The following is a 20,336-nucleotide window of genomic DNA, read 5'->3' as shown; positions in this document are numbered from 1 at the left end:
GTGATAAAACTCTATTGCTGAAGACATCCTTTACTTTGGATGCAGGACATAAAAAAAAAAAAAAAGCAAGCTCAACTAACCATGAAAACTTTCCTGCTGGGTAGCTTACGTAGTGATGAAATCTGGTTCCTTTCTTTGTAAAGTTATAAAAGAATTTAATGTGTAAGCCTTACTCTTTCCTGGTATGACCTAAAATCTGTATATTCACAAATCACTACGCTTAGCTTCCATTTATGTGGGTGTTTGCACACAGCCACATATATTACGATATGGATTTCAGATTTCATTTGATGGCTTATAGTATTCCAAAGTGAGGTGATGTTGTTTCCTTTGTATCTCATTTCCCCACGTCTCTTTCACTTTTCTCTGTGTTCTTTATTTTCTGTCTCACCCTTAGGTTGAGTCTTTATGTGGTATCATTCTGAAAAATGCTGATCCAATCAAAGGTATTGTATGCTCTTCTAGGAATAATCTTTATCATGTGCACAATATGGGAAGGGCAACCATCTCCGCTGAACTTTCCTTCAGTAAACATGCTGACAAGCAGTACTGCTGCTGAATACAAAGAAGGCAGCACTGCATTGAAACCATACTTTGCTCCCTATGATCTAATCCCTTTTCCTTTCTTTCTTTTTTTTAGAATTATTTATTTATTTATTTATTTTATATGCATTGGTGTTTTGCCTGCGTGTATGTCTGTGTGAGGATGTCAGGTCCCCTGGAACTGGAGTTACAGACAGCCATGAGCTGCCACGTGGGTGCTAGGTATGGGACCCATGTCTACTGGTAGAGCAGTCAGGACCCTTAACCACGGAGCCATCTCTCCAGTCCCCACCCCAACCCCGTATGCTTCTCTTTTTCAATCTGAAACTTAGTTTCTATCAAAGTAAAACATTCACATAGCTTTTAAAACAAATAGTTCTGTATGATCCATGAGGAGATAAACTGAACCAAAACTGCATTTTAGTGACTCAGGTAGGAGTGACCACTTTCAAGTTTCCCACATTTCTCTGACCTAGTGACCTCCTATTCCTCGGCTCCGGTGTACTTGCTTATCTGTCATTTCTCAGCTGTGGATTGTATGCAAACTATCCGTTGATTTCCTGCTTCAGAAGATGAAATATTTTAACCCCAACACATTGGAGTTATACATGTGCACACACATGTATACACACGCATGCACACGTGCACACACCCACGCTTCTCTACTATTGTCTGCAAAATTGCTTCACAGTCTTAATTTTGAGTGTACTATGATGCTATTTCATTGCTTTTTAGTTATTCTGGAATTTTATGTTTTTAAAATCTGGTGTGGGGAAGATGGCTCATTGTTGAAATAAGGAGTGGCGGGGCTGCGTCCCCAACACCCCGGCCGCTTGGCTAGCTTATGCCCGAAATAACAACACACAAACTGTATTCATTTAAGAACTGCTTGGCCTATGAACTCTAGCCCTTACAGGCTAATTCTCGCACCTGGACTAGCCCATTTCTAATAATGCGTGTAAGCACCCCAAGGTGCGCTTACCGGGAAGATTCTAGCCTCCGTCCATCCTGGGAGAGTGGAGCATGGCAAGCATGGTGTCTCTGCTTCAGAGCGCAGAGCTCTCCAGGAGAGCTGAGCAGATTCTGACCTCACTTCCTCTTCCTCCTGTTTATTCCTCCCACCTATCTTTTAACCTATCAGGGCCAAGGAGTTCCTTTATTGCTTAACCAATGAAATCAACAGATTGATATATGACACTCCCACATCAGCTCATCTGGTAGAGGCACTTGTCCCTCAACCTGATGACCTGAGTGGATCCCCAGAACCTACATGGCGAATGTAGAGAACTTGCCTCTTAGAAGCTGCTGTGCACTTGCTCCCATGCTTGGACAGATGCAACACAGGATAAATACATCCATGTTAAACTTTTTAAAAGAAATTCCATGTATTTTTGCTTGTTTTCCTATGTCAAGAACCACAAGTCTCTTTTTAATGGATCTATATATTTAGTGCCTGTGCACTCCATGTCTTTCCTGGAGACTTTCCTGCAGCAGTTACTCTCTGTTCCTTCCACAGGAACATAGGGACAGTTTATAGCTAGGGCCTGGGACTTCTCTCGCCCACATCTGATGTCCTCTCAGATCACATATGGATGTCAGCTTTTCTGGAAGCTGCATTTCCTTCTTTCCTGAGCACTGAAAGACCCATCACAACAAAAGAGTTTGGGTGTGTGGAAGAGCTTTGTGGTTGTTAGTTCTGATTTGTTTTACTTTAACAAATACTTTAAGGCATTGAGAAGGAGTATTTTTTTAATTATTTTATTTTAATCTATGTGAATGTGTGTGAGAATGGGCAGGTGAGCGCAGGTGCCCCTGGAGGCCAGAGGTGTCAGCTTCTCAGAAGCTGGAGTTACAGGCATTATGAGCCATTGGACATGGTACTGGGACCCAAACTCAGGTTCTCCAAAGGAGTGGTACAGGCTGGGGTTTTAACTGCTGGGCCATCTTTCCAGCCCTGAAACAATTTCCTTCTGTTTCCACATGCCAATGACAGCACAGAAGAGACTCTTCTTCCCCGGGATTCAGTCTTGTGTTTGTCTGTTTTGAGGGATGAAAACAAAGCAACCCAGCACGGTATTCCCAGGACTTGGTTAAGTAACACCAAGGATATTGGTTCTCATTTCTGTGTAAACTTTAAATATCCTATTCAAGTGCTTTGCCCGTTTTTCTGTTTGATTGCTGGTTTGATTTGTTTACCTTTAGACTGCATTTTTATTTCTTTACTGTGTGTTTGGTATGTATGTATGTATGTATGCATGCATGCATGTGGATATATACATGCCATGACTATCTGACAACCTGTAGGAATTGGTTCTCTCCTTCCTCGGTATGGTCCTGCCACATGTGTGGGCTCTCAGACTTGATGGCACACTCCTTTTTCCTACTGAGACATCTCCTCTTGGCTTTTGACAATTGCTTAATTACATTAGCAAATTCTAATCGTCCCCAAGGGTCTCAAGTCCCATGTAGGACAATTTACTAGCATCTTTCACAATTAAGGAAAAAAAGAACAACCAACGCTTTACCTTTTAGTTTTTATTTATGGTAGTCACCTAGCAGATAGATGTATTCAGGTATGAAAAGTGACTAAGGAACAATAGAATTAATTGTATTAATTATTGTATTAATATTGTTCACAAATATTAATATAAAGGCCACCTAAGGCTTCATTGATGGCTAGTTAAATAAAGAATCATTTACTTGCGGAATACACAGCCATGTAGAAAGAACAAGATACTTCTAAACTCCATAATGTATTTTTATCTCTTAGATCTCAAGGATACATATCTTTAATTTACAAAATAATACCAGGCACATAATGATTATCACCTTTGAGTAAGAGAATAAATATTTTTGTTCTACTTTAGGCTCCGATTACTGGGATAAAATAACCGACAGAAACGACTTGAAGAGAGGAAGGGCCGCCTTCCTCTTACAATTCAGGTGGCACTGTTTTATTGCTGTGAAGAGACGCCAAGGCCGACTTATGAAAGGAAGCATTTAATTGTTGGCTGGTTTACAGTTTCAAGAGGATGAGTCCATAGCCATCCTGATGGGGAGGGTGAAGGCAGGCAGGCAGGTGGGCATAGCACTGGAGCAGTAGCTGATCCACAAACAGGAGGCAGAGAGTAGGACCGGACCCCAAAGCCACCTCCAGGAACACACCTCCTCCCACAAGTCCACACTTCCTAATCCCTATAGTTCTACCAGCTGGGGAACAGGTATTCAAATATGCGAACCTGGAGGAGGGGGCATTCTCATTCAGACCACTGCAGTCCATCATTGGTGGGAAGTCAAGGCAACAGAAATGTGAAGCTGCTAGTTACATCCACAGTCAAAGCAGAGAGCGAAGGAAATCTCTCATGTTAAAGCGAAACCTTTTGCCTATTTACATCTATTTTACACTCCCATTCCCAGTGCAGAGTAGCCTAGTATCTGCCTTCTGTTTCTAATTGTTTTCCATTTCCAGGGCGTTTGCATACATTTTTATAGCTTTTGAATTTCCTTTCTTCTACTTTGAATTTATATTAGCTATTTAAAAATAAAACATTATCTAATCAGCATTATTATTCTTTCTCTTGTGAAGAGTTACATGATTCTCTTCTGAACTCTAAGCAGACCATAGTGGGGCTAAGAATCAAATCCTCATGTTGTGAATACGGTCCCATTTCCTACTTTTACTCCATCAATATTAGACCTCATTTTGGCTTAGCCTGTGCTGAAATTTAGATTTAATCATTGTTCACATAAGTGAAAATCTCTGTAAAAGGTCAAAACATTTACCATTCAGATGGGAAAGAACAAATCGTTATACTGAAAGAAGATATGGGTATGAAAATAATACTGTCCAGACACTTCATCTTTTTATAGCCTTATTCTGTTCCGAGTCCATAAAATGAAGAGAATCTTGTCAGACATTACAAAGGCTGGCCACCCTCTACTGTTGAGATTAATAATCCAGGCCATAGTTAACCCATAAAAACCAAACAGAATGAGATTTGGGTGGGACTTTACAAATTCACCCATGACATTTCCCTTAGTTTATGCATTTGCACACTAGTTTCATTAGTGACACGTTTAACCTTTGTGAAGACTGTCCATACAAATATATCTACATGGACATTAGGCTGATGCAAAAATTCTAAAAAGCGAAACATATGGCCTGTTCCTTCTTCAGAGAATAGACCAATAAGAACATTAAGAACAGTAATCAGGGCGATAGTAACATTTACTGCAGCCAGTCAAACCCTTTGGGCTTCCCAGCCACTGAGGACGAGGGCATCACCTTTACTCTCATTTCCTTGAAAGAATTCTTCATCCCTGGGTTATAATGAACATGTCTAATGTCACATAGCTAATAAATGGGACATCTCAAATGTGCAGCCAGGCTCTCATGGGTATGTTCCTGCGGTATACATAGCACATAGTGCATATAATCTTATCCCACCACCAGGAGCCTATAATTGCAGATGGCACCAAACTCGGCATCTGTCATTTCTTTCTGTACATCCATCTTTACACAACTTATGATAAGTTAACTTCACAGTGCTAATAAATTAGACACAACCAGAGATTAACAATAACTAATAAAAGCAGAGGAATGTAAGAACATACCAATGAAAGCCAAGGGAATGTGGTTTTTTGAGGGTGTCTTAGGATATCTTGCTGCATTTCCACCTGCAAGGAAGCATTTCCCAACTTCTTGGCATCTGTGGACTGCCAGGATGACTAGCCTTGTGTTTTCGGACCACCGTTGAGTAAAATAAGAGGGTCTTGCACACATAAACCCTGAGGTACTAGGACAGTTAAACTGATGAGAGATACCTGTCCAGTGACTAACTGGAAGATAGGATACACAGCCTTGATACACTGGACGTGGAGATGATTCAGGTCCCGACTGCACAGAGAGGAGACTTCATTATGCTTTACTTGAATGGTGTATAATTTACAACTTCTAAATTGTTTCTTCCTAGAATTTGCACCGAATATTTCCAACCATGGTTTACCACTGAACAAATGGCTGAAATCGAAACCTCAGGCAGGTGTCCAAGGGAGCCTCCTGCTGTGTGTTGATGCATTACTATCATCTCCAACTTACAATATATTTAAAAAACACTCTTATTTCCTTTTCCCTGTTTTTTGTTTGTTTGTTTGTTTTTTGGTTTTTCAAGACAGGGTTCCTCTGTTTAACAGTCCTAGCTGTCCTGGAACTCACTTTGTAGACCAGGCTGGCCTCAAACTCACTGAGATCCGCTTGCCTCTGCCTCCCAAGTGCTGGGATCAAAGGCGCACACTACCATGGCCTGTCTACACTTTTTATTTCTTTACTACACTTTAAAATCTAGTACTTGATGTATGTTAACTTGTGAACTACCTCAAATATTTTCTATGGAGTACTGATTTATGTAAGCCAGCACATTGATTATGTTGAATGTTTGCTCTCCTCTACTTTACTAGGAAGAAAAACAAAGAATGGATTTCAACGAATACTTGACACTTGACAGAGAAATTCTGTCCCTCATGACACAGTTTGTCTTCCCCAAGATAAAGCAAGAACCAATTAATCAATATTGATTGAACCAATGTGAGATATATAAGAGTATGAATGTCGTATTCCTCCCCCTCCTTGAGAGTATAGAAATTTAATTGTTGGGCGAAACCATGTGAACAAAGCCACAACACATGAAAAACTATTATTAATGGAAATTATGATGCGTCCTTTACGTATCCTAAGTCAATTGTGTAGTCAAAACAAAGGCATTATAGGAAATTAGATTTGTAAAAAACAATTGTCAGTCCCTGAGGCAAATCAAGAATATTTGACCATGTGGTAACTTTGAAAAGTTATTATAGCAACGGAGTGTGTGTGGTGTTGTTTTTTGCTTTTGAAATAGGCTTTCACTAAGTTGCCTCATCCTCTGGAGTAGATGGGCCTGGTTCTGAAATATTATTTTAAAAAGTCATCCACAACCTACCCTTTAGTGAAGTGAAATTCCAGCAGGTAAGGGTAAGCGATCTAGAGGGGACATTGAGAACAATTGGAGAAACACGGTTGGTTGAGTGTTGAGAAGTAGGTTGAGAAGAATGAACAAAAGAGGGTGCCGGCATTAGTGTCACCCAGAGAGCATTTTCCAAAACCCAAACCTTGTTGATGCTATGCTACAGATACATTAAAGAAAAACGGAAAACGTGCACTATACTATTAAATTTAAGGTCTTGAGTCCTATGGGAAAAAGAGAGACTTTGTCTAGGCCATTTTAACATTTTCACCCTCTCTGACCAACGCTAACTCAATTGTCTTCACCCCATTCTCATTTTTTCCATATTCCCAAAAGTGCTGGAATGTACACCTCACTCAGCGTGCGACCATTCTCATTTAAGGAACTGGGAGATACGGTTTTTTGTTTTATTTATTGACTTTTAACAGATGCACAGCAATTACTAACCGAAATGAGGATCACGTTTTCATCCACTTGGCCGGATTGACTCCAGGTTTGGAAGCAAACGCCAATCGGATGAGCTCTCCTCGGTTAGAAGTACAGTTTTTTTACTAAGCAGTGGGTCTTGTTCAGTGGGGTAAGACTTTGGAGGAAGGACAGTCTATACACGCCCTAGAGGATGCAATTGTTAAGTATTTTCCCTGGGGCTGAGAGGGTGGAGAGGGTCACCAGGCTGGGCTGGCTTTGACCTGTGTGGGTGGAAGGAACCCAGCTCGGGGTTGGAAGGGTAAAGTGGAGGCTGCCTCGGAGCAGTCCTGCAGCCCGGGCCAGCCTGAGGCATAAGGGTGCGTGCAGGCTGGAGGCTGTCCTACTCACACTGCCCACAGAAGGGAACCCAGGCCGCCCAGCCAGCCACTGCAGCAGGTACGTCGCAGAGGGCGGGAGCAGGCGCGCGGGCAGGCGGAGGCAGCCAACGGCGGAGGCGCCCACTCCCCCCGGTCCCTGTGCCCCGCCGCTCGTCTCCCGCCGCCGGGCGCCCGAGCGCTCGGCTCTTTCCGCCGCCGCGCGCTGCCCCGTGCGCTCTGGCACCTTCGGCAATTTCCGTCGGGCCCTGGCCGCCATTTTCTCGCCGCTTGTGTGGCTCGCTGGCTGCGTGGCTCGGTTCTTGGGAGCGAAGCTTTGTCCGGTTCGGCAATGGACGGGTAGGTACCGGGGCCCGTGAGGAGATGGGGGAGGGAGACGAGGGTGTCCGGGCCGCGGCTGGGATCCCGGTCGGGTCTGGGAGCGGGGCTCGGGCGGCCCCTCCCAGGCCGCGCCGCCGTTACCCAACCCCCGCCCCATCACACACACCCCTCCCCGGGCTTCCCTCAGCGGCTCGGGCGGCGAGCGCGAACCGCAGCCGGGCCCGGGAGGCCGGGGAGGCCTCGGGGCTTCTGCGGGGACGCGGTGGGGGCCGGGCGGCGGGGGATGGGGCGGGAAGCCCGGTGCGGCCCTGCCCCCTCGGGAGCCATGTCGACGCCGCGGGGGGACCCGAACCCTGGGGTGGCGGCGGTGGCGGCGGCCGCGCGAGCGCGACTTGGGAACGCCGGGGAGGCCTGTGCGGAAGCCCGTAGCCCGAGGCCCGCCATCCCCGGCCTCGCCCGATCCACCGCGGCGGGAGAGCCGAATGGGAGCCGCGGGGAAAGGGAGGGCGCGTGGCGGCGGGAGGGAGGAGGGCACATGTCACACTCCTTTGTTTTCATCCGAGTCTGGGAGCGGGGGCGGGAGGCCATCGAGATGCCTTTACAACAGCAACAAAAAAAATGTGAAGGCTCGGCCCACAGGGCCCAGAAATTAAACCATAAACAAAACAAAACCCCGTGAAGTGTTTGAGGTAGCATCAATCACATGGGCAAAGGCCACCGAGCCGTGGCAGAGTCCTAGAACAGATATTCCACACAGGGCTTTTTTTTTTTTTTCTTTTCTTATTCCCTTTAAAGCTACTTTGGTTAGTTTCTGGGGGTAAAAAACTTAAACGAAAACCCAGTCAAATATGGAAGAGTCGTGATGCATCTTTGCGAGCCTGGGCGTGAAGATAGGATGCAGAGTGAGGAGAGAGCTGTGAGAAAAGATGAGGACCAGAGTCGCGCCCCTGCTAACACCACAGCTCTGAGGACTCAGTTCAACTCATTGTTAAGAGAAGAGGGCATAGGTTTGGGTAAAAATATGATACTACTCACGGCTCACTTAGGGGAAGGGGGTTTAAAAGAGACTCAGGTAACATGAATAGTTACTAAAATGAGTGTCAGGAACTGAAGAATCTAAAGTCAAATCTGAGTTTCTTAAGTTCGTTACCAGTCTAGCGTTTTCTGATTTTTTTTTAAAAAGAGTTAATGAAAAGTAACAACAGAGAGTAGAAATCGTGCCACAGATTACCTTAATGGGATATCATTTTCCACGTGAAATGCAGATTCAGACATGGTCTGAATTCCCTCCAAACAATTGGTGGCAAAACTTGAGCAGAAATCGTCTTTTCCGATTCCCAGCTTCTATCTAGATTACCAGAGAACTTGAGTTACGCTGCTTCCGTCCGTATTCAAGCACTGTAGGAATGAATGGCGCAGTGTTCTGGATTTTTATCTTGCTGCTAAAGGTTCTGAAAAATTAGCCTAAACTGACCGAAACAGCTCATGTTTCAAGGTGTTTCTGAAACTCCAGGTAGATAATAGCTTTAAAACACATCACTGAGCATCTCTGTATTTGTTTTCTAACTTTATTGCCAGTGTCCGGAGGATTTCTGAAAGACCTTGAAAGTTTTAAAGTTAAGCAGTGGCGGTGAGAAGAATAAGAGGTTGACCCTGTTCTTTTTTCCTTTACAGAATTGTCACTGAGGTTGCTGTTGGTGTGAAGGTAGGAGATGGTGTTTGGAAGTGAAGTGGAAACTAGACATGTTGACTATACTATCGTTACAAAGAATTGAGAATTTCAGTTAGCTTTGACAACAAAACCCAGTTAAAATCGTTTCCTTTAATTTCTAAAGTCAGTCTATAGACAACTATGCAGTTGGATAGTGTAAATGACTGTAGGCTTTCATAGTAAGTGTTTTTTTTTTTTTAACTCTTTAAGTAGTGTTAACTTTGTTAGTTTAAAATAGTTTGACTCTGATTAAAGTGAAATGTGCATGTTAGGGATGAAGCCCATTGGAAATTGGTTTCCCTGACACCAACAAAGAAGAGTTGCACAAGTACTTTCAGCTGTCTTGTCTGTAGTAGGTTTGTACTTGCTTCTTGAGTAGGAAAAATGCTCAACCCTTACAGTTGACTCCATGCTTCCTTACCATCTGGCCCTTCCTGGACGACAGAGATTTTGTCTGGGTGTATTACAGACTTGTTTGCAAGTCTGTCTGCCCTGTTAGGGCATATTCCTTGTCTTTTAGCTTTGGCCCAAGCCTGAAATAAGGACATTTCTCCTCCCCCTCACCCATATTATAAACATAAATATAAACCCCCTCATATATAAGTACCTGTAGGAAAATTGTTAATATTCCTGGTTTACTGAGGTTGATCCTCAATATTTTTCTTGGATCTTAAAAAATTGAGTTTGTGATGGCTTAATTTTTATAACAGACTAGTAGATGTTACTGTGTTTTCTGTTTATTTCTTGAGTTCACGTTGTATAGAACATTTAGTTTTATTGTCATTCATTTTCCAAGTTGAGATAGTTAAGAGCTTTGCAGTCAGTAATAGCTCAAGAGTACAAAATGTGTTGATGTTGTAGTTTTTATCCAAATAGATGGCTTCTGTGAACTTCGTAAAAGAATAAATGATACAAGGTATTTTGTACAAGTGACTATAAATTTGTGGTCTGTTATTAGCAGTTAAGTTTTCACACAAAACCTCATTAGTAGTCAGGAAAAAAGGGAGGAGATTTAGGCTAGACTGCCTGGATAGGATATGTTAGCTTTACCAGTTTTTAGTATTCGAGTTTAAGGAGAAACTATTAGAAACTTCAATAAATATACTACCCATTTAAAAGGTTGTTTTATATAAAAGTTTGCAAAGTTAAAATTTTATATACTTTTCTATAACATTGGTTAAATAAATATTTCAGTATATGATCTAATTGCCTGTATTTAAAGTATGCAATGTTTTGCTTATATACACTTGTGAAGCCACCACTCCAGTCGAGGTAGAAGCACGTGTTACTCCTAGAAATGCCATCTTGTCCCTGTGTAGTCCTCTCTACTCTCCCACAGAAGCCAGGGATCTGCTGGCATTACTGAGTCATTTGCATTTTTAGAACTTTAAACAAATGGGATCCAAAGGGGAGGTCTTCTGGCCTATTATTACAACAGAAAATTTTAAGTTATTTACACGTGTGTATTGATTGTTCCTTCCCCCACTCCTTCCTTAGTAGTATTATAGTACCTGGTAATTAAAAACTCTGGTGGGCATTTGTGTTTGGAGGTATTAAAAGGTTGCTGTGAACATTTCTGCACATTTTTGTGTAGACATAGGCTTTTATTTCTCTTGGGGCCCATTGTTAAGAATGGCTGAATCATATGTTTGGCATATGCTTAACTAATTGAGAAACTACAGTCTTTTCCACAGTGGTTGTACCATCTTGCCATCAACAGGGTATGAAAATTTCAGTTCCTCCAGAGACTTCTCAATGCTTTTTAGTGTTTAGTGGGTGTGAAGTGATAATTTAATTGTGGTTTTAATTTGTACTTCTGTGTGGAATCTCTAATGAGCATTTTCAGTGTGCCTTTTGCCAGCTGTTGTTGATTCCTCCTCTTCCTCCTCTTGGTTTTTCGAGATAAGGTTTTACTATGTGCACCAGGGTGGCCTTCCAACTAGACTAGAGATCTGCCTGACTCTGCTTCCTTGTCTCCTGAGTGCTGAGATTAAAAGGCTTGCATTACCGTGACTGGTGTATTGTAGTCAGGGTTCTAGTCTAGAGGAATAGAACTGATAGAATGAATCAGTCTCTCTTTTTCTTTCTCATCCGTGTGTGTGTGTGTGTGTGTGTGTGTGTGTGTGTACACAGACTCACACACATGTAATTTATTAGGATAGTTTATAGGTTGTTGTCTTGGTGTTTCTATTGCTGTTAAGAGACACCATGACCATGGCAACTCTTAGAAAAGAAAGCATTTAATTGGGGCTGGCTTACAGGTTAAGATGTTTAGGTCATTATCATCAGGGTGGAACAGTGTGGTCTGCACGCAGTCGTGGTGCTAGAGAAGGAACTGAGAGTTCTACATCTGGATTGGCAGGCATCAGAAAGAGAGAGACACACACTGGGCCTTGCTTGAGTGCCTGAAACCTTAAAGCCTGCCCCAGTGGCACAGTCCTCCATCAGGACCAGTCCTTCTCCAACAAATAATGCCACTCATTATCAGCCTGTGGGGACAATTTTCATTCAAACTACCACAGTTGTGGTTCAGCTAATCCAACAGTGGCAGTGTCCCAGTGGAAAATCCAAGAAACCAATGGTTGTTGAGTTCACCAGGCTGGCTTTCCCAGCTGGTCTTGTGTAAATGTGTGAATCCTGAAGAAGCAGGCTCTAATATCAGTGAAGGAATGCCTCCAGGATATATGAACTTGCCATCGGGATTGAGGGTAAGCAGACAAAAAGCAAAAGCTGCTTTCCTCCATGTCCTTCAGATAAGCTGCCACCAGAAAGTGGTCTTTCACCTCCAATGAACTAACCAAGAAAAATCCTTAGAGTGCGGCCAGCAGCTTGGGTGTTGGTTATTTTCAGGTGTAGTCAGGTTGACAACTAATAGCTATCACACCTGACTTGTATCTGTTTGAAGTCTTTTGTTCATATTTTACTTTTGGATTTTGACAGTCTTTACTCTGGACATGTTCTTTATTAATAGCCTTCCAATTTTTTCCATCTCGTTGCAGTCTTTGCACAATGCTTTGAAAAGTAGTAGCTATGGTGAACTCCATTATAGTTCCCCAACTTTTTCATTTATGGATGGTGCAGTTTGTCCTATCTAAGCCTTTTCTAACTAAAGTAAAATGACTTCTTTGTTTTCTAAGAGTTCTCATTTTAGTTTAATACTTAAATCTTGTCTGCGTTTAAGATGAAATTGTTGTTTTTAAGTGCCTTTCCATATTAGTTAGAATAAAAACAAAACAAAACCCTAGAGGAAGTAGGGGAAAGATGGTGAAGAAAATATAGACTACAACATGAGAATCAGGAAGAAGGGGGAAAAAGTTAAGAGCCCCACACTTCAGAAGTTAAAACTTTTTAAAAAGGATACAAAGCATGGATTTAAAATTCTGATTTATATGTAGACCTCAGTTTTTCCAGCACATTTGCTAAAAATAATGTTTTCTTTATTAATTAACTTTGTTGCTTTGTCAGAAACAAGTTGTCTTACAAAAAGTTGCCTGTATGCTGGCACACGCCTTTAATCCCAGTACTTGAGGGGCGGAGGCAGGTGGATCTCACTGAGTCTAAGGCCATCCTTGTCTGTAAAATGAGTTCGAGGACAGCCAGGACTGTTACTTAGAGAAACCCTGTCTTGAAAAACAAAACAACAGCAACAACAAAATATTTGCCTATATATGGTTTTATTTCTATACTCTTTCCTGTTGACTGGTTTTTATCTATCTAGTTGCCAAAGGCATACTGTTGTAATTACTAGTTACACACATACTGACTCTTAAAATCAAGTTGCCTTGATTCGCCAACTTTGTTCTTTTTCAAAGTTGTTCTTGCCCCTGACTCAAAGAAAGCATGCTAGAATTTTAACTTGAATGTGTTAAGTGATTTGAGGAAAACTGACAATTTAATACTGAATTTTCCTGTTAGTGACAAAATACAGTTTATTTTTTCATTCACAGGGGCCTTTTAATTTTTTTGCATTGTTCTTTATTATTTCACTGTCAAGTTTTATACATTATTAATTGGGGGGGGAGATTGGATTCATCCCTAAGTATTCACAGCTTCTGTTGTTATAAATCATTGGTTCTAAATCTGTGGGCTGTGACTCCAGGGGTCACCTAAGATTATTTGAAACAGATATGTATATTAGGATTCATGACAGCAAAATTATGAAGTAGCAATGAAAATAGTTTTAGTAATTTAATCCACCTTGTAAATCTGATGTGTTTGTTTTATATTCTAACAGAATTTTTACGTTTACCTTTGTTGTACTTAGACAGTTTTCCCTCTTGGCTGTTTGGGCACCATTTTTTCTTTCCTTGCCTATGACAGCCAGTAAGTATTAAGTTGGTAAGAGTTGTCAGTTTTACCGTGTTCTTCCCAAATTATGAATTGTAAGTTGTACAGAACAAATAGTGGAAGGAAGTCATTGCAAAGTGAAGCTCTGTAGGTCTCGGGTTTGTTTTCTCTATGAAGACGTTTTAAGCTGCATATTTAATAGAGTAGGGTTATTTAGGCTACCTATTTCTTCTTGGGTAACTGTTATAGTTTGATCTTCTGTAGACTTGATGAATATATTTGGATGGAGTTGTTCATTGGACTCTGTTACACTTTATATTGTTTCCTTCTTTTTGAGGTAAGGTCTCACTGTTGTTTTGGTTGGCCTAAAATCCTGTGTAGACCAGACCTGTCTTAAGGTCACAGAGCTGCCAGCTAATGAGGCTGGGTTAAAGTTGTGGTCCACTGTGCTCCTGTCCCTTTTGTACTTTGATTATTTAGTACAGTGGTTCTCAGCCCGGGAGTTAGGGCCCCTTTGGGGAGTTTTCACAGAGGTCACCTAAGACCATTGGAAAACACAGATATTTACATTATGATTGATAAGTAGCAAAATTACTTATGAAGTAGCAATGAAATATTTTTATGGTTGGGGGGTCACCACAACATGAAGTGTATTAAAGTGCATTAATAGGAAGGTTGAGAACCGCTGGTTTAGAACCTGTAATCACTTGAACTCTCTGGTTTCTAATACTCGTTATTCATGTTTTATTCTACTTTGTTTTGATTGTCAATTATTAATGTTACAAGTTTTCATCACGTTTTTGTCTTTTTTATTGATTATTTTTTCCCTTCTGCCTTTGTCCCATATTAATTTATACTTTTCCTTCTTTTTTATTGAAAGAGGTTCTGTGTAGCCCTGGCTATCTCAGAATTCACTATGTAGACCAGGCTGGCCTAGAACTCACAGTTATGCCCCCCTCCACCTCTTTTGTTCATCAAATCCTGGGATTAAAGGCATATGCTTTTTCTACCAGGTGGTTTTATTTGCTTGTTCATTTCTGTGACTGAAAAATGCATCTTGGGGATGTTTACAAGTTATAATCTCTGCCAGGGCAGGAGCTCAAGACAGGAACTGAAGCAGAGGCCATGCAGAAGTACTGCTTACTGTCAGGTTTTTCATTGCTTGCTCTGTCAGCTTTCTGTTACATTCTGTGACCACCTTTTTAGATGTGCCACCACCCATAGTGGGCTGGGCCCTTCGATGTCAATCATCAAAGAAAAAGCCTCATTGATTTGCTCATAGGCCAGTCAGATAGAGCAGTTCTTCAGTTAAAGCTCCCCCTCCTTGGTGTTTCTGGTTTGTGTGTCAAATTGACAAAATCTTAACACACACAAACCTTTTCTAAACATGGTTTTGCTGCTATATATCTATCTTAGTAATGCTTTTATGGTGTCCTCTTAAGTTTTCATTGTTGATTTTCATTGAATTGTCTTAAGTTTTTCATTTGTTTGTAGCTACTTAATACAGCAACTTTGGATGCAGACTTGTATGGCCAGATTCTTAGAAGTTGTTTTTTTAGTGAGTTAACTAAAAATCAAGATGTAATTATAACTGGAGTTCTAGTGCTGATAAAGTGTTGTTAAAAGTAGCTTAATTTTTTTAAATAAAATTGGATTTTTCTTTAAAAGTATTACAAATTACATATTCCTAACTCAAAAGTTTAGGTTCTACTGTGAGTATTGAACTCCTCATGATTGGCCTCTTTAATGAGTTATTAAATAATGCTAAGCATATTTTTTTATAATAGTTGAATATAATTGATTTTTAATAAGGTATGTGTTTCAAAAAGTTGTTTGCTTTTTTTAGATTTTGATTATTCTTTTAATGTGTATACTTTGTACTAGAATTTTTTTCTTAAAATTTCAATTTATTGCATAATCTATTAAATGACAGCTCTGTTGAGTATAGGCTTTTAAAATAGTTTGATTGTTCTTCCGTTATTAAGTGTGCATATTAAGTAGTAGATAACTCGGTTAATACTTAATGATTATGGAAGTATCTTGAGCTTTAATTTGTTTATAATCCATGAACGATTTAGCATTAAAAAGATAAATACTAATTTTATTTCACTACATTCCTATTTGTAGGAGATCCAAAAGATTAGTCTTTAGATGGATCACATCTGGGAAACTGTTGATGGTTTTAAGTAAGTGCCATACTGATAGGATCACAGTATGCTCCCAGGAAATCGTAAGCTGTTCCTTGTAGTAGATGGGTTGAGAGACAGGAAGAACACAGCAGTACACATTGAAGCAGTGACAAATCCATGTGTCGATGGGCAGAAATTCAGTTTTAGCACTAAGTTTAATAGTTTTAGTGTTTTTTTTTAACTGTAAAAGTACTTACTGATCAATAAACATTCCTCTCAGCCTAGGAAAACAAAGTGAATCAAAACATAAAAGAATATTCTTGGTGATAAGCATGCACACATTTGTTAAATGCACCTTATTTTAATAGAAAAAAATCGTGGTACTTAGTCATCCCCCGACCCCCAAACTCTGTCAGTCTCTGTGTACACTACCACCCAGTTAACCGAAAGTGCAGAGAACAGAATACAGCAATTGAATTCAGGCTCTGTGCAGTTCTGTAAATTCTGTAAGTGCGCATCAGTTCTCTGTAGCAGATGAGATGTAATAATTAAAAAAGGATGGAGAACTTCTGGGTAAAAAGATGTCTTAAGAGGTAATATCAACTTGGTCACTGTGACTTTTGTTACTTTCTGATTCTTCTTCCCACTTAATAAACCCTATGAAGTAGGATAACATTTAAGAAAAGTTACAAATTGTAACACAGATTTAACTTTGACAATACAAGGCAATTATAAACTTTTGGATGTCCCAAAAGGTTTTATAGCTATTGGTTGGTTTTTGAGAGTTCATGTTTTGAAAGGAAAACACTGAAACATTTTCTTAGGAAATATCATAAGTATATGGAAGTTGTCACAGTAACTGGAGGAAAGTTGGTTGTGCTGAGTCTCATACTGTAGCTATGGGTTGAAGATTCCTATAGTTTTTGATGTTATCATTAAAATACAAACTTACAGGAGGAACTGATTGCTCAGAACTTTTTAAGAATGCTGTTAAAATTTTGCCACACAGAGAGACCCTATTTTGTCTATATTAAATTGATCTTGAATTCGTTTGTAGTTTTCTTTAAAAATACATCAAAAGTGAAGAATGATCTATTGATTACATTGACACCATTCTTTTTATACAATAAAATTTACAGTAACTTAATATCATGGGTAGTTTTCCTTTGATATTAAGGACATAAAAAAAACCAACATGTTGATTAATGTCTCTTAGGTTTCTTTTTAATCAATAAATCTCTTTTCCTAATACCTTCTTCTTATAACTCATTGTTAGAGAATCTAAGTCATCTGAACAATTTCTACTCTTCAGTATTCTGCTGATTATATACCTTGTTTCATCTGTTCCTTGTATTTTCTGTATTGATTGTGAATATATAAATTAGATGAGACTTGATCAAATACAGGTTTAATTTTTAGCAAGAATATCTTGTATATATGATCCCTATCATTTCTATCATCAACATTTATCAATAGGGTAAGGTGTTATATACTCGTTACAGAATGCTCCTATCATTTCACATTTAGTAATAATATGTAATTTTATTGCTATAGTGAAAATAATATATTTTTCCTCTTCATTTATAAAATGTTGACTGAGGTTTCTGTCCCACCTAGCCCTGCAGCCATTAAGTCCCAAAGAATCACACAGAGGTCTACATTAATTAAAAACTTATTGGCCTATTAGCTCAGGCTTCTTATTAACTCTTTTAACTTATATTAGCCCATAATTCTTGTCTGTGCTAGCCACATGGCTTGGTACCTTTTTCAGTGAGGCAGTCACATCTTGCTTGCTGTGTCTGGCTTCCTCTGTGACTAGGTGACAATTACAGTCCGAAACTTCTCCATCCCAGAATTCTCGTTGCCCCGCCTTTGTTTCCTGCCTGGCTACTGTCCCATCAGTGTTTATTTAAAATACAAGTGACAGGGTACAGACCATTGTCTCACAGCAGTAAAAATTCCTTTAAGAACTTTGCCCATGAATTTTTAGCCACACACCATTTTAAAACTGGAAGTAGGCTGGATTGAATTCTTGTATAATCTCAGGGATGTATAAAATGCATCATAGTTGTTCTCATTCCCATTTTCTTCTCATTCCTTCTTCCCTTCCCTCTTCTGCTGTAACCCTCCTTTTATTTGTGTGTGTGTGTGTGTGTGTGTGTGTGTGTGTGTGTGTGTGTGTGTATGTGTATGTGTGTAACCCACTGGTCTACCTGGGATTTCTTGAATGAGCCTGGATGGGAGGTTATTTACTGGAGTATGGACAATTTTTCAGTGCCTATACCACTGTAGAAACTGAGCCCTCTCCCAGCAACCATTAACTGCCAATACTCCCTTGAGGAAGGAAAGGTTGGGTCTCATAAGCTTCTCCCCCATTCCAGTTTTCTGATGATTGACCTCCAGTTTAGTTAGTGTGAGTTCCTTCTTTTTAATTGTTACTACCATTATGAAATCAGGCATTTTAATGTTAATCTTCTAGTCCATTGTGGCGACTATTTTTAAAATGCTATCGTGAATGGTGTGTTGGTGGCTTGTGCCTTTAATCCCAACACTCGGGAGGCAGAGGCAGGTGGATCTCTGGGAGTTTGAGGCCAGTCTGGTCTACAAGAGCTAGCCAGGATAGCTAGGGACTGTTAACACAGAGAAACCCTGCCTCGAAAAATCAAAAAAAAAAAAAAAAAAAAAAAAAAGAAATGCTATTGCATCTTGAGCAGGTGAAGCTTCAAATACCAGTAACTTTGATAATGTGGTTGAAAATTTGTTTTAAAATTTACCATGCTTTTAAAAAGTCTCTGTGTCCAAGATGTGGAAAATGTTTTTTAGAAACTGCAATAATGGGGGGACAAGGGGATATTTGCTCTAAGATTGTTACTTCTTCAGTGAACATTAGCACTTTTTGATAGAAATATATTATGATCTCTTATTTTCTCGTTTGTATTTAAGGTTATAGTTTTTTCTTATTTGATTTTTTTAGGTTTATTTATGCGTGTCAGTGTTTTACTCACATGTATTTCTGTGTATCGTGTGCACGCATCCTCGAACTGGAATTATGGACAGTTGTGAACTGACCCCAGACCTCTACCAAAAAATGTGTTCTTAAACACTGTGCCATTAAGGGTTGTATCTCTTGTCCCTGAAAAACTTCGTTTGCTAATACTAACCTTGGTATACCACACGTAGCACTTTAAAAAACAATAGCTTTTTAAAATACTTTTTAAAAAAGCAGTATTATATTGTACTACACATTTAATATAATTTATTTTTGTAGTCATGTTTTGTCTCTATGATACAAAAAAGCATAGTATAATCATTGAATTTTAAAGTTTATTGAAATTACTCTTTGTTCTATCACTAAATTAATGGTAGATTTGTTTTTATTTGTAAAAAAAATTTAAATTTTCTCTGAAACAAGCTGTAAAGAAATGACCTCTGCAGCAGCCTACATTCAGAGAAGGTTAGCTAGCCTACTGTGTTGTATTCCTTCTTACATATATTTTCATTACTTGATTGTTTTATTCAGCTCATTCATTATATTTGAGGTTATACATTCATTTTCCTTCCCACAATATGTAGAAAGTAGCACAGTGTGCATAATGTTTATATCTTGACATTTTACTAAATGATGTATATATCTCATATATCTCCTTAGAGGACAAGTCTAATAAAGAAACATTCTCATTGCCTTCTCTAGTCTTTCACTGTTTCTACAATTGCTAGTATAAAAAAATTTCTGTATTTCTTTAGCTCCTAAACAAGAATTGTTTGGTCAATGTGTAATACCAATACAGTTTTACTAGATATTCCTAAATGTTTTTGTCTGGGGGTTTGTTTACTATCAAGAAATAGGAATGCCAGTGTCTCATAGCAAGAACAGATCTTGTAGACTGTGCCTGTAGCTTCAAGTGGGTGGTTGGGGAGGCAGTAGGATCCCAAAGGCTTGCTTGCTGGTTAACCCATGTGGAATATAGGTGAACCCCAGGTCCCAGTCTCAGGAAAGAAAAAGTTAGAAGTATTGCTAGTCTCGTGGGTGAGAAAGTATTCAAATACAGAATTAATTTGGATTTGTTTTACTGTGAGGAAGATTAAACAGATTTTCAGCTTGTGATTTCTACTTCCTATGCCAAAAACTTCCAAGTTTTTAAGTTTGTGTTTGAAGTTTAGATTTCCTTTATGATTCATTTAAAATCTATTTCAAAGTTTTATCTGGTTAAACCAGTTGAACTTGACTGCATTTTTCTTTTTCACTATGCTTTTCATTAAAAATATCTTACTGTGTTTGGCTAAACGGGATGTATTTTAGAATTCATATTACAGTGAATTTCATGGGCATTTATCAGTATTAGGATGATGTTGAAGGAATGAAACAGATTTTCAGTCTACTGTTTTGAAGTTTTCCTTTGGCCAAAAAGAGTATGGTCTCATGTTTTCCTCCTTTGCATATTCCTGTTTTAAAAATATTGTGTATATATTGTCTTTAGAAAACAAATCTTAGACCTGGATTGATGAAGTTAAGAACACTTGCTTCTCTTCAGAGTACTCAAGT

General features: G+C 39.6%; 1 protein-coding gene across 4 annotated transcripts in view; it reads left to right on the top strand.

The window, feature by feature from the left end:
* Window positions 1-7,530: 7,530 nt before the first annotated feature.
* Ptbp2 (polypyrimidine tract binding protein 2) overlaps window positions 7,531-20,336 on the top strand; it is a 58,039-nt gene continuing 45,233 nt past the window's right edge. For all 4 annotated transcript variants that reach the window (XM_050136896.1, XM_050136811.1, XM_050136721.1 and 1 more), the window contains exons 1-2: window positions 7,531-7,684; window positions 9,341-9,371. In XM_050136896.1, the coding sequence (XP_049992853.1) occupies window positions 7,677-7,684; window positions 9,341-9,371 (39 nt within the window). In that variant the 5' untranslated portion in view covers window positions 7,531-7,676. The remainder of the gene's footprint in view (window positions 7,685-9,340; window positions 9,372-20,336) is intronic.

This window comes from Alexandromys fortis, unplaced genomic scaffold (genome assembly GCF_014885135.2).
Source record: "Alexandromys fortis isolate MF-2015 unplaced genomic scaffold, M_Fortis_MF-2015_v1.1 scaffold_19, whole genome shotgun sequence".
NCBI lineage: Eukaryota > Metazoa > Chordata > Mammalia > Rodentia > Cricetidae > Alexandromys > Alexandromys fortis.
Note: the sequence above shows the minus strand (reverse complement) of the source record. Positions and strands in the feature narration are given on the sequence as shown.